The sequence below is a fragment of the Pongo pygmaeus genome, chromosome 2, assembly GCF_028885625.2.
Source record: "Pongo pygmaeus isolate AG05252 chromosome 2, NHGRI_mPonPyg2-v2.0_pri, whole genome shotgun sequence".
NCBI lineage: Eukaryota > Metazoa > Chordata > Mammalia > Primates > Hominidae > Pongo > Pongo pygmaeus.
Window position 1 is genome coordinate 1,226,514 of NC_085930.1, and position 15,740 is coordinate 1,242,253.

The 15,740-nt window shown below is 32.1% G+C and overlaps 1 protein-coding gene across 2 annotated transcripts in view; it reads right to left on the reverse strand.

Annotated features, from left to right (window-relative positions):
- Nucleotides 1-367: 367 nt before the first annotated feature.
- EPHA6 (EPH receptor A6) overlaps nt 368-15,740 on the reverse strand; it is a 959,072-nt gene continuing 943,699 nt past the window's right edge. The window contains exons 17-18 of one of the 2 annotated variants that reach the window (XM_054481297.2): nt 10,816-10,965; nt 368-9,815 (exon numbers count right to left, since the gene is read on the reverse strand). In XM_054481297.2, the coding sequence (XP_054337272.1) occupies nt 9,701-9,815; nt 10,816-10,965 (265 nt within the window). In that variant the 3' untranslated portion in view covers nt 368-9,700. The remainder of the gene's footprint in view (nt 9,816-10,815; nt 10,966-15,740) is intronic. The other variant, XM_063661446.1, reaches the window with a different exon arrangement.

The following is a 15,740-nucleotide window of genomic DNA, read 5'->3' on the forward strand; positions in this document are numbered from 1 at the left end:
TTTAGGAATTATACAATTTTGGACCAGTAAGGAGACATGATCTTCTTTAATTTGTTGTTGCTATGGTTATATTTGTTACATAGTTTAAAGAGGTAAACACTAAGCTTTGACTGATATTTTTTATTGTTATATTATAGATACCTTATTATTGCATTTAATGGTAGAGTGACCAAGCTTGTAAGGTGGAGAAAACGATTATTTTGTTTTCTCAAAGGTTTTTGGAAACTCTGAAGAAAATAAGCAGATTACATATAAATGGAGTAGCTTTTCACTCTTGTTTGAAGTATCCTACTTGGTAAGATTTTACAAACTGAATAAGCAGTAAGAAGTGAGAAGTAACTATAAAAAATATATGTTCTTTTTTTGAATTTATAACATCCAGTGGAGAATTTTCATTTTGTATTTCCATTCATGGGAAGAGTTTGCTTTCTCTAGCAAATTTTAGGGGATATCAGACTAACATTAAATAAAAGAAGAATAACTTCAAAAAGAATAACTTCTAGCCAGTGTGCTATGACACTTGGTTTCAACTTCTTTGAGAGTTGGAAACTTTCAAGCATAATGAGACCGAATGGAAATACAAAAAATACAATGGCTCTTTTTAAAAATACTTAAAACAACTGGAAAGAGAAGGCAATCTTCTTGAAAGAATATAAGCATTTAGAGATCAAAATATATTATATCACATAAAATTAATATGTAAGTACTATGTTTTTAAGCATTTAAGAGTATGTGTAAAATTAATATAACTGCTTAAAAAGACAAATTGATGCTAAAAGAAGATATCAAGTAAGTTCCTTTTTTATGCATCTTGATATATACTATTTTTATATTTAATGATGGCCGGAAAAAAATCTCTTTATTATCCATGGGATAATTTATTAATATGTTTAAAGTGCTATGGCAGTCCAATATTCAATGTATTATTATTTGAATTTTTTGGCAAATTCTTTGATTATATATGTCTTGGAAAACAAAGGATTAATAATATGGAAACGTTAAGAATTTTGATGACTTGTTCTATTACAAAACATTTTTAAAATTAACTTTTTCCTATTTTTGATATTTTGATGACATTTCTTTCTAATTTTATATATCAATACATATTTTAACAACTATTAGTGTACTCATTTATATTAGAGATTCCCCTCCTTGAAATACACTTTAGTTTCAAAATTACCAATAAGAGTACTGTGACATACTTTTTATTCACTCTTTTCTAACAGTTTTTAAAATGAGGTAAGTAACAACTTTAAAACAAACTCCTCTTTGTACTGTATTACCTTTTAGTGTTTTCCTTAATTTTGGTGGAACTTAGTCTGTTGCCATGTTCTGCATTCTTGCTTTGCCTCTGATTTTTTAAACAAATGAGGTTACTATAGCAGGTATACCATAATTAACATTTTAAGAAACAAAGACTGTTAAAAATTATTCCTTCAAAATTCAAAATTAAACTGTCAAAGTTTTCACTGTACACAAAATTAAAAATAAGTATAATTTATGTAAAATATCCCAAAGATATTTATATCCTGTATATATTCAATGTTTTTCAATGTCACAGTCCAGGGTGGAATGTGATTAACAAAATGAATAATAATGTATCCAAAATCAAGCACACACCATAATCTTTATATCAAGTGTTACTCATGTTCATATTTGTTAACACTGCTCAGATATTGTGTCCTGCTCCCTCCCCAAAATGCTCCCATTTCACATTTTGATTTTTTTTTACTCTAAGAGGCCTAAAAACCAAAAAATTTTATCAAAGCTACATTTTTTTGGTAAGAACAAAATGATATTTTTGCATAGCATGAATATATTAATACATTTTTCTTTGAAGACATATCTAGCATGGGAAGAAAGAGTATATTAAAATAAATTCCAAACTTCAATGACAAACATTTATACACATTAAACCTTACTTTCCATGCAGAGCAGCAATTTTGAAAAGCCCCAATCATTGTTTATTAACTGTATATGATATTCAGCATTGTCTTAAAGATACTTCGAGGTTATTGCAATAATAGCTCTTGATAATATACCAACGGATATTTAAACAAGTTATATTTAACAATGAGCATATCAATCACATTGACAGAAAAAAATAGCTTGTTCAGTTACAAGTTTGTTAGCAAGTTATTGGCCATTGATTTTTGTTATAGAGCTTCTAAAGGCTACAATTTTGAGCAGACTTATTCTGAAGACAAAAACAATATGGTAATAAATAAAGCATGCACAGTCAAAGAAAAACTTCCTCATGACTTTAATAATTATATTACTGGGTCGACGAGAATTCTAAAGATAGCAAAAGTTACTACTTTGAAAAATAAACGAATATGAAGAATTATATTATGGCTTCTCTAAGTGAATGAAGATGTGTTTAAATGTAAATTTAACAAAAGCAATTTCTATCTAAATGCATACAGTTCATCCTACAAATTACTAAAGGTAGAAAAGAGATTTTTAATTATAAAAGCAGTGGAAGAGGACATTTTACATACGGTAAAAATCTTAAAAGTGTAGTGTTTGCCTATCTTTACAAATTAGCATTCTTCTCCCTATCATGATTTTGAAAAATTAAATGATATTGAGTGTTTATAGAACAGAGCCAAATTAAGACTGTTCTAAGGATGAGCTACAAATGTGGAAAAACTTGTAGAGAAATGTTCACATCAATTTGCTTCTCATGTAAGCTCATATTTAACTCATGAAACAAAGATATCTATCCTCAGTTACTAATACCTAAATATACCAATTGAATGGAATATATGAAAAATGATTCTTATATCCTTGGAGTTTTCTCTACAATAATGTATTATTTTGGGATAAAGATAGTTCTCACTTCAGTGGGCGATAATGAGATGGAGACCCTGTTACTAACTAAATAGGAATCCTGAATTAGAGTTGTCCTCCTTTTATTATTTTGTAGAGCACCCTATCTATACTTGTATCTCAGTTGTTCTGATTTGTTGAGATTATAACTTATTATCTAACCAAAAATGAGTTTATTATGACAAATTAAAAATGGCCAGAGGTCACAAATAATGCAGAAAATACAAGTAAGAACAGTTTTACTTGAGGGAAGATTTTCACTAATTCTGATACTTTTCTAGTTTACAACTCCTGAGAAGATTGTGTTGTTAATTTATACCTTATTTTTTAATTAAATATAGGAGCCACATCTTTTTTTTTTTTTAACATTTAAGAGCTATTTTTCCTCCTCATCTGTCAAGTGATTTTTCTTTAATACCTTTTTTATTCTTAGGAATGAATTAGTTGTGTCTAGGGGTAATGGAATTCTTTGAGACTTTCTCTATAATGAAACAAATCAAAAGTTCTCTTAATGATGTAGAGATTTGTTACTTTGATTAATCAGTGTGAAGGTTCAAGCAAGAACTTTTCCATGTTTTGTTTAAAAGAAAACTTTGTGGCCGGGCGCGGCGGCTCAAGCCTGTAATCCCAGCACTTTGGGAGGCCGAGGCGGGTGGATCACGGGGTCAGGAGATCGAGACCATCCTGGCTAACACGGTGAAACTCTGTCTCTACTAAAAATATAAAAAATTAGCCGGGCGTGGTGGCGGGCGCCTGTAGTTCCAGCTACTCGGGAGACTGAGGCAGGAGAAGGGCGTGAACCCGGGAGGCGGAGTTAGCAGTGAGCCGAGATCGTGCCACTGCACTCCAGCCTGGGCGACAGAGCAAGACTCCGTCTCAAAAATAAATAAACAAATAAATAAAGGAAACTTTGCTTTCAATGGGACAGTGCAAAAATCACTTGATGTCACTGAGATATACAAACTTTGCAGTTGACAGATTCCTTTTTAAAAGGTAAAGTTTATTTATTTCCTAGTGCTTTGCCTGCCTTAGTAATTGAAAAGTTTTCTCTTTTTTTCATTTTAAAATGTAATTTTGGATTGCCACTGGCTACCTAAAGAAGTTCCAAATATACTGTAAAATCTCAAAAAGTAAATGCTAATAAAACAAAAACTCTTTCGAATTAAGAGCAAAGAATCCAAGTCTTTCCATTAAGCTATAAATCTTCTCCCTGAGCACAGTGGCTCACGCCTGTAATCCCACCACTTTGGGAGGCTGAGGCGGGCAGATCATCTGAGGTCGGGAGTTTGAGACCAGCCTAACCAACATGGAGAAACCCCGTCTCTACTAAAAATACAAAATAGGCTGGGGGTGGTGGCGCATGCCTGTAATCCTAGCTACTCGGGAGGCTGAGGCAGGAGAATTGCTTGAACCTGGGAAGCGGAGGTTGTGGTGAGCCAAGATTGCACCATTGCACTCCAGCCTGGGCAACAAGAGGGAAACTCCATCTCAAAAAAAAAAGATATAAATGTTATTTTTTATACATTTTCTACAAACTCATTGTTAATTTGAAGCTAATTTATTACTCGGAGAAAGATGATTTGTTAAAACTACATTTTGATGACCTGTATCTTTTTCTGGATCTTTTAATTTTTTTCCAAGAATACATGTATATTATGACACATCCACTTATAACAAAAAAAGTTAATTTTTATCCTGAGAAATCTTTGCTACATCTCATCAGTATTTTTTTTTTAACAGTAAGAAATAGATGGAGTGTTTACTTTTACACAATATAAGATATTTCTATCATTTCACTTAGTAATATGTTATAGTCAGGAGTAATCTTCTATTTCCCCTGTTAAATGGATGGAATTTAAAAGGATTTTATGCTACCATTGCAGGTCATACCTATTATTATGTTTACTAGAATGAGTGAATAAGCTTGAACAAGAGATTACTCCAGAATTGCTCTTGAAAAAAAAGCTAATGTTTTCTAACAGGAGGCACCTTTGAGGTAGTGAATCCATATACGAACTGATAGCTATGCTATCAGACAATAAAAATCTGTGACTCTTGAAGAGGATCAACTGTTAACGAGAGAAACTGTTTTAGAGAACCCAGGAAGTATGCTCCCCCCTGCCAGAGGGATTATGGAGTGTTTTGGAAGAATACTATGAGAATTTGAGGTCCAAAATATTTCTTTCCATTTGAATTGGAATTGCAAATCCAATTCACACTGGATGAAGATCCTATTTATTTCTTTATATTCTATGGAAAGTGCTATTCCCCGGTGACACGGCAACCATAGCAAACATAGCAAATAAAGCTCTAAATTTTAATAATGAGAGTTACTTGAAAGCAATGACAGCACAGCCAAACTTATCTTTGTAGTAAAATTTTGTGCATATAGGAGATATTCCATAGATATTTGTTAAGCTGAACTAGATAAAATCTATACTGTCTTTGCAGAACATTACAAAGATTGAAAAATTGTTGAAAATATTGCTTATAAAAACCAAAAGTTAGGTGACTTCAGTATCTTATATTCTGGTGGAAGAATACCATCCATTTAACCCAGTGAACTCTTCTACCTTTTGGAGTCTTCATATTAAAAAATATTAAAATATTTGTTGATTGAATGTAAAGTAATATGAATCTCTTCTACTTCACAGAATTTGAGATTGGAAAAGTTAAGATGCTCATACTAAAAGAAGTGATACATATGCTTCAAATCTCTTTGATATATAGAGACGTGGACACCAATTGTGAGTTTATAATAACAGATATTGATCTTAAAATACTAATTTTTAAAAATATTAATAATAAACTTCCTTAGTTAAAGCAATTGAAACGATCATCATCATCCATTTCAAAATTACTTTCCAAAAAACTTGATTTCAAGTTAAGGAAAAGCCAGAACCCATATCCTCTGTGATTACAAATGTTCTCAATTATGTGATAGAACCCAAAATATTATAGCTTTTGCAACATCCCCCTGCCCCAAGCCGCTTCTAAGGAAATCTACACAATCTTTTTAGATTTGTTGTGCTACCTTTTTTATGCTGATTGAGATAATGTGTGGCGTGATAGAAGCTGAGAAAGGAATAAAGAGAGAGGATGGGGGAATTAAAAACAGGGCTGAGAAAGTTTTAGAAAATTTAATAAAAGAGGAGAAAAGAAAGAACTAGTACAGTGAAAATTATGAAATGAGAGATTTAACTGACTGCCTTGTAGAGCAGAAATTTGGTAGGAAGAGACACCAAAACACATTTTTAAGAAATGTGGTTGGGTGATAAGTAAAATAATTCATTCTTTACCATCTCTTCTGAAGAGCTTCTTTAGAGCCTTTGCTTTTCAAGGATCGGATTTGGATTTGTTTTCCATTCATGGGCTGAGATAGGTTTTAAAGCTGTTGCTGGAAGGCAGTTTTATTCAGGTTATACTTTGATAGATTTTAAAGACGAATGCAGAGTGAAATAAGATGTCTTATTTTCATATGGAATGTAGAACATTTATCACCAGTTATAACTCATTGCAAAAGTGCTATAATTCTTGATTCGTGTTAAACCACAAAAATTTTGCAATTTGATTGCTTTTTAAAATGATTTAAATACTTTATCTCTCTCCTTGATTGTACATTGTTTTCACATTTTTTCCAAATATGCCTTCTACTATGAGATAATGAGTTCACCATAGACTGAAAATTGACCATCTAGAAATAAAATGAAAATGATTTTTTGACTGTCTGGTTTTAAAATCCAGAATACCCCCTCAGTAGCATAGATCAAGACGTTTAAAATAAAGTAGGTATATGAGTCTATATGCATATTTTAGGTATCAGAGATTATTCCTGAAGACTTGTGATTTATGGAAGTTACTTATTTTCTTTTTATAATTAAGTTTTATGCTTTGCATATTAAACAGATGTAATTACCTAAAATGTAAACTAGTAAGTCTCAAAATGTTTCATGTAAAATTTTCAGATGAATTTGGCATTTTAACTGTTAATATTCCTGAATATTATAATATTCCTGGGATCATGGGGTCCATGACTGGTAGGCAGTAAATAGATATCCTTATATTTTAATGTTTCTGTTTAATCTTGCACACATGTTTCAATCTTGCCATAACCATAATGAAGTTCAAAGTTACATTTAAGATTATCATGCTCACCATTCTGAAAAATAAAATTATAATTTAAAAGGAATTTTGAAGGAGACATGGGATGAGAGACAAAGCAAAAAGGTACTTTTATGATACTATAAAAAGATGTTAGGGAAAGAAAAAATAAGTACAAATTAACCAGATGTAGAATAGGATCATCAGACATTTTAAAAGAAAAAATTCTTAATCGACAACTTTAACCTTGTAATCACTGAATGCTCATCCCATAGAAGTTTAAATAACTTAATAGAATTTATTTCAAGGTACACAGATGGTGCCGACAGAGTCCTGTGGAAGACCATATTATTCTATTCCTTGTTTTCCTAAATACCTTTTTTGTATTATAAAAATAAATATATGATTAATAAATTTAATCTGTTTTACATCCGTTCTTATTTAATATATATTTGAAGATACGTAAATATGGAAATTTTATATTTCTTCTAAATGTATCCAGATTTGTGTAAATGTATCAAGCAAACTGCAGACAGTCTATGAGTGATGCACAACCATGCAGGTTGATGGCTGGAAAATGTAGCTAGCTATATCTGGCACACTTACTTAAAAAGTGATGATTTTCCCATCGCCCCCTACCTTTTTTTGTATATTTTAAGAAACATCTAAAGACTCTTCCTTCTAGCTTTGCTTTACACATTTGTTTTGAAATGAGAAGGATTAAGCTGTGGTAGGGAAAAATCAGGAGATAAGTCAGCAAAAGAAAATATGTAGAAGGGTCTAGTATAATGGGACAATCAACAAAATCTAAATATAAGAAAAAATGGCCAGGAGCAGTGGTTCACACCTGTAATCTCAGCACTTTGAGAGGCTGAGGCAGGCAGATCACCTGAGGCCAGGAGTTCGAGCAGCCTGGCCAACATGGTGAAACCCCGTCTCTACTAAAAATACAAAAATTAGCCGGGAGTGGTGGCAGGCACCTGTAATCCCAGCTACTCGGGTGGCTGAGGCAGGAGAATCGCTTGAACCCGGGAGGCAGAGGTTGCCGTGAGCCAAGATCGCGCCATTGCAGTCCAGCCTGGGCAACAAGAGCAAAACGCCTCCGTCTCAAAACCAAACAAACAACAAAAACAAAAGCAGTTTCCTTTATTTAAAAAAAAACAAACCACTACTATGACAAAAAATGAATTTAGATAGGAATTTGAGAATGTGGGTAGGTAGGGCACCATTATCACTGAGATCCAACAAAAGCTAATTTATTAAATCAGCATTTTTAGACAACCTACTCTGTGTTTTTCTCTCAACACATTTTACTTACTCTTCCACCTAAAACAGTCGTCATTTTTTTAGTTTTACAGGGAGCAGCTGATTTTATAATTTAATTTGTTCATAAGATATAGCACTATTTTGATAAGCCAACTCAGCTTCAATCACTTAAAATATATGTTTACCTTTGTTTTTTAAGCCTTTCAGAAGATTATGACAACAACACAGCTGTGTTCTCAATTTTATGTAACTGTACATTGGACCCAGGTTGACACACTATGCTCATGTGTAAGATCTGTTTATATGCTCTTTGGAGTATTCATACTTATTTCTTAGAAGGTGTGGAAAAGAGCTCAGCATGTTCATGTAACTATTTTTGCAAAGAAAACATAAGAACGCTTCAATTGCAAAATGCACCAATACCAAATGATCAGCTAAGTCTGTTTATTTTCTTGTGCCACCCTGTATCTATCATAAAGTTCTGTTTAAATTAAATTAATAATTTTACATTAAATCTAAGGGTATAATCTAACGTATTTTATTCAAAGCAATTCTACTGAGAATGACTAATTTTCTCAGTGCTTTGATAATTGCTTTTGCAAACTTGTGACAATGCACAAAGGAAATAGTCATGGATTTATCCCAAGCTTTTCTCTATGAAAGCCACTAGATCAATGAAGTCACCCTTGGTCTTTCCAGGAGCGGTCTTCATAAGGTAGTAGAGAAATATACTACAGTTAGTAAAAATAAATAAATAAATAAATAAATAAAAGTAGAGGTGAAAAGCCTTTAAACTACCACCTACTATGAAATATGTATGACATTATAAAGTTAATTTTTAAAAAATTGACAAACCCAGCCTCAGAAGATTTATAAACACAGTATTTTTTTCTCCCTCCCTAATAACCCCTTCTCACCATAGTCATACCTCACAAAAATTCATTACATGATATCACTGATCATTTCTGCAAATAATTCTAACAATATTAGGCACCAACAGTTAAAGTATTAAAAAATAAAGTAACAATACAACCAATAGAGCTGAATATAATTATCTAAAAATGAAACATTTGTGTCAGTTTGGAAGCTACTTGATCACAAAACATGAAAGAAAGGTCAACTAGTTCTTTCTCATCTACCATCACACTCTACATACATCACTAAGGAAGCCCCACCTGGATAAATTTCTTTAGGTTAAGTCCGTGAACACTTCCCATATACGGCTTATACAAAATTACACATCCATGCTGAGTTATTTACCATTGCGTAGCGATAATCTGCAGTGGGCCAGGGTTTTATTTGCAGGTTATTCAGAGCGGATTTATGTAGCATGATTTTAAAATCCTGGTTGGAAGTATAAACATAAGGTGTGTGCCTATAGTCTGAACAGAAGACTGCAGTTTGTGAAGTGATGTTTGGAGAATCAGAAGAGAGAGTAGTAGAGAGGATATCGTTCATTTTAGAAATGCTGAGGCACAAAACACAGGTGCTTGTGGTACTTTCATACATGAAATCCCTTCTCCTGTATGTGCATCATGTGTAAACGTAAAGTCTGTATGCTGCTGACTATTCGTCTCTGGTGTCCAATGAGTATGACTCCAATTCTTCTAATGTCACTGAGAGAAAGGAGAGAGCAAGAGTGAGAGCGAGAGCAAGAAAGAGAGAGAGAGAGAGAGAGATACAGAATATGAACATTTAGATCTGATAAGCATGCAAGATAAAATGAATACTCAAATATATTAAATAAGCACTCTGCCACAGTTGCCAAAAATAGTGTAGCTTACTTGTTAAGCAGAGATTTAAATGAGCAGCAAAAGTTTGTTTCTTTTTTTCCTTTTCTCTGGATCCACAGAATACATAATCTCAGATGTAATAATATATATTTTTCAATTTTATACACAGGTACTTATGTAATACTCAGATATTTCATAGGCATAAATGCTATATAATTTAGGTAATGATATACATTTGCAACAGCATTAGCAAAATGGTGATTATGTAGGATGGAAGGTATAATATGAACTCCATTTGATTTCTCATGGATTTTTGATATCTAGAAAAAATGCCCTTAGGTTGTACTGTATGAAATTGCCGTTACTGTCTTAAAACAATGGCAATTTAATATGGTTCAAACTAACAATTTAGTCTTTTAAGCACATGTTAAATATTTTCATTGCATGTAGGCAAAAGACAATCTTTGAGATAGTGGAAAATGGTTGACCATTATAATATCTAGAAGGAGCTCTGAAAATGACATGATAATATTGCATTATTTGATGAAGGTAATAGAAACTGATTATGCAATATTAATATATGTGAGTAATAATCTGCCAAGGTAAAATTAAGTTGACATAAAGTCTATGATTTGGATGAGAGTAACATGCATTTTAGAAAACATTTAAAAATTTTAAATAGCTATTTGAATTAAACATATTCTTTCAAAGAATAATAGCTAGAAGTGTAATGTCCAACTTCCACTAGAATGATAGTCAGAAATGGTGAGGAAAGACTTGAAAATTACCCACTAGCCTAAGGAAAGGTGTTCTTGATACAGCATTTGAACTTATAATCCCCAGCAGGACATCTCGTTACAGTAATAACCCTAGTATCACTTACTCAATGCTCATTCTTGAAATCAGGTCAAAAGTTGTAAACCCTGCTGCCACGAAGTTATTCTTGTATTGCCCCATCTTTATAGAATCTAGCCAGTCACCAACTGTGACAAACAAAGGATATTCCGGAACTTCACCAGGGGACTCTGGCATTCTGTAAGAAAACAAAACAAAACAAAACAAAACAAAACAAAACAAAACAAAACATGGAGAGCATTTAAAAGCCAAATAAAGCATAAATCATGGAACTTTATTTTTACTTTTACAATATTCTTACATCTAATGTTTTTATTCTCCGTTTAAAAGCCTCTGATTTTCCATCTTATTCAAATCAGTCACTTTAAAAAATAATTTATCAAATCAGTGACTTATCTGGTGGAACACTTTTGTCTTTTTGTGCTTTTTGCTATGACTGGGCCTTATATTGATCTTTTTTTTCTTTTTAATTTCTTTATGACGGATGTTGAGAGAACTCACATCTTGCTATCCCCCTTCTTCTTATACTTTTTTCTCTTGCATAAAATTTTGTTTTGAAACTTAAGGAATAGCCCATCTCTTATCCCCACAAGGAGAGTAGCCACAGGACGTTCATTCTTCCCCTGTCTGACCTACCGCTGAATCCATGTCCTTTTCTACATTTGCTGTGATAGTTCTCCTTCTTATGGTGAATTCATTGATCAAACTTCCATTTATCTGTTCTCAAACATTCAATAATAATTTATCATTTGTTAAAATGTAATTTTTATTGTCATAGAGTTCAGTTGCATGAATAAGATTTACACACATACAAGCTAGGGTAATGTCCCCAAAGCACAGATATTAATAAGGCACAAAACAACGCAAAATCAATGTTAGGTTGGGTTAACAAGAAAATGGATCTTAAAGGCAATGATATAGCAATCTTTATTTTTGTTTCTCAGATCTGATGCAAGGGACAGTATAAAGGTATTACTTTGGAAAGACTAGGGTATACATGTGCTTATATATACATTACATACACATATTTATATGCAATATATATGAAATAGTTATATATAATAGCTTAAGTCAGAGAGAATAAAAACAGAATTAATCTTATAAATTCTGGTAAAAGTAACTCAGAATTGTGTATTTAAGCCATTCTGACAATCAATTGTATTAGTTTCTTTACATAATTACATAAAAATACACATTAAAATATTTTGCATGTTTTAAAAAATACTTGGTGGTAAAAGTGCTTTTATAGTAATAAATGTGTTACGAAAGCTCTAGGGTAATAAATATATCATTTAAAGAATTTTTAGATCTGTAATTTATATTAACTAGTAAAGCATTAACAATCTTTAAAAAAAATTTAGTGTTTGAGTGAAATCGATATATTCTAAGTAATGAAAAACTTCCTTATTAGAAGTGAATCACTGAGTTATTTTTATTGGAATACTGAAGTTATTTCAACTTTCATTTACTTTGTTTTTAAAGTTTTATAAAGTTAAAGAATGAAAGAATCTACAAAGACAATTAGAGCCATAGATTTTAATGTTCATATTTGGACTATTTTATCAAAATGTTTTTGCCATTCACATTTGAACTACTTCAGCTTTAACTAGCAATTGATAAGCTATAAGCACACATGATTACACCATGTGAAGTAAGAATTCCCCTACTGTGAAGCAGAAGGGCATATATATGCTATATAACCCTGGTATTGTTCTACTAATAATATGGGAATTAGGTCCTAAGGTTGATACTTAAGGTAAAAACTGAAATTCCCTAACCATCAAAATTACCCTTAAAAATCCTTTAAATCACCCTAAAGTCACCAGGACCCAAGTCTTTTAGGAGCACAAGTTGTATATGGTACAACTCCTGAAGATTCTGAAAGATGCCCTTGGAAGGCCTAGGATTCATTTATTTGGTTTTCCTTTTTATTTCCCCCTTTTATGAAGTTTATTATTAATCTTGTCTTTTTTTTTTTTGGTTTTCCTTTTATTACTACATTGACCTACCTTTTTCTAAACTGAGGTCTAGCTGAAGGTGGAGGTGGGGTGAACAGAAATTACAGGGTGGGGTTGTACTCTTTATATACGATTGGAATTAACATAAATTAAATGCATATACCTTGTGATTGATTACACTGTAGTCAATATTGGGTCTGGTTATCTATAACAGTGACTTCTGTCCTTTTTAACACTACTCAATTCTATTGCATTTCATATTTGGAGGCTGTTAAGCTGCATTCTTTTTTCCTGTACTACAGATTGCAATGTTATTTTGATTGTGGGCTGTTTCATTTTAATTAACATCAAAATGATTCATGATTTGACCTAAAACAAAGATCAGTCATGTTCAAAGATTGGAAAACTATCATAGCATCTACCAACAAATACTTGAATTGTTGCTGTATATTCAAAGTTTCCTAGAGGTGTTTATGCTAATGAATATTGTCAAATAAAAATTCATATGTAAAATACAAAATAATAAAGGTCTTCATGGCAAAAACAGTGAAGCAGATTTTTAAGTTGTAGCATTTCTCAGAGTTTTCACTGCTCTAATGTGCATTGTAAATATGTAAGATAATTCAGAATAGCTTCTGCATCATTTTTCTAAATTATTTGACCAGTTTCAGGGGATATACCATACTTCACTGACCAAGTTTAAATATCAAAATGACCAGGATATCCTTGTTGCTTGTTAACGTAAATAAAACCGCATGTTAGAAAATTGAGTGTCCTATTTCAAAACAACATGACTCTCTTGTCTTTTAAATACTTGTCAAAGTAGTTCATTAAAACTGAACAAAATTAAAAGAATGTATTAAAGTGACTTTCCCTTCATACTCCTATGCCATTCTCGACGCACCGACATAGTCAGATGACTTCTACTTCTTTCTCCTGAGATAACACTGGAATCACTCTTGAAATTTCACAATTTCATATATTTGGTGAGTGGAAATGTAACTTGCTAATTTTATGTCCTTATTATAAAAGGTCATGGAAGGACATTCTGTATGTTAAATGACTTAAATAGCCTATTTCCCTTGTTGAAAAGCATCTGCTATTTGCTTCCAGAACGCTTTAATACCATAATTCCCTTTCTCTCCACGCATCTTCAGTGACCTAGTTACTCTTTGGCCTTTATACGACTGCCTTGGCAGTTGATTTAGTAAGGTCAGGGTCCCCTCATTGTTCACAGCCACTGTGCAATAACTTTTCTTTCACCTTATCTTCTAAGGAAGTTGAAAAATGTTGCTATTTTCTGGCTTCGAGGGCTTGGTACTATTATCCTCACATGAATTCTCTGGAATATTACCTAATAAACAATAAATGCCCTTTCTTATCCAACATGTACAATGATAAATTTAGTCTGCTATTTGCTAAGCATGTAGAAATTTGTGCTATTTGGTGATTAGTGAGTACTGCCCACCTGAAAAATATCTTTACAGCAAAACCTGCAGCTCACATTTTAAAAAATACTTATTGTAGAATAGAAGGTCAAGGATCAACTTTTTCCTCAGAAAAATGAGAATGGGGCTAGAATTAGGATATTTCAGGTAAAATTATGGTTAATTTAGATTATAGAAAGGGCTAGAGTATCGGTATTACAGGTAATGTTACAGTTTAGTAATAAATACAAAATTTCAATACAATAAAATATGTTTAAAAATGAGTAGCTCTGGTAAGAGTCCAGAAGTTTTTACTCTAATGAGCCCTTTGAGTTCACAATAGTACTAGCGTTTTAACTTAGAAATTCCTTAGGTAGGTCATCAATATGTATCAATACTACCATTAAAAAGCAAGAAGAAGTGTTTTATCCGCAAAGTTTTCCATGTTTTATATTCATCATATAAATATATAATAGTAATAGACATACTAAAATGATTCAAGAAAGGTTATATTTTGAGAAACACTATTGCAAGCTAAGATTCTGTTTTAACATGACACCCTCACATGCTTAAAGGCTTTTCTTCTCTTACACTCTAGCCCAATTTCTTGTTTCCCAGCTCATACATGTATATGTGATTAGCAAAAATGTACAGATAGGGTCCATTTTATTTTATATTGCCTTCATTTCACATATTCATGAATGTATCCCATGTTTCAACAGTCTTCATATTCAAATGGGTGCCTAATATTCTATATGTGGATGCTTAATAATTTGTTAATTCTCTAAAGTTAGACTCTTAGGTTGCTAAAAACATTCTTTTAGTAGACGTGAGTATGTGGTCTTAGAGCATGTTTCTTTTTGTTTCAATTGAATAACTTCTTTGGGAAAAATTCATAAGACAGAAGATTTTTTTTAAAGAATAAGTGAAAACTCCCTGATGGCAGGAACACATCTCTCTATTTTTGTGTAGGCACTCACATAATGCTGAAAACATTATAGGAGTTCATTAAATACGTGATGACTCAGACTTGAATATTAAATTATCTACAGAACAGTTTGGTCCATAACATGATGGCTGATTCATGATGAATATTTTCATTTAATTCCAATAAATAAAAAACCTAGAAGAGTAAGTACCTGTTGATATAGTGGTCAACTTATTAAATAATATGCTGTTTATTTAAATTATTCCTTGTATTGTGAAAATGTTTATTCTGTCTTTATAAGTTTTAGAGTGGAGAAAGAGGCAGTGATAGGTAGAGTTGGGTAGCATAGGGTTAAGGGTTCACCTGCAATTATAACCAGACCTAGAGCCACAACAGCACGTTGACTTAATGCAATACGGCTGCTTTTACATGAGTTCCTCATGGTGTGACTCAGGGACTGCACTTCACACTATTCACTTAATCCGTGAAATAATTTTGTCATGCATACACTATGTACATGCCATTTGAAGAAGAATTTACATAATCATATATTTTTAAAAAGTCATCTCTGCAATTAAGCCTAACATTCAATGTGAACACATTAAATTAATGAAAGAATTTTGATATTTAAAACATTTTT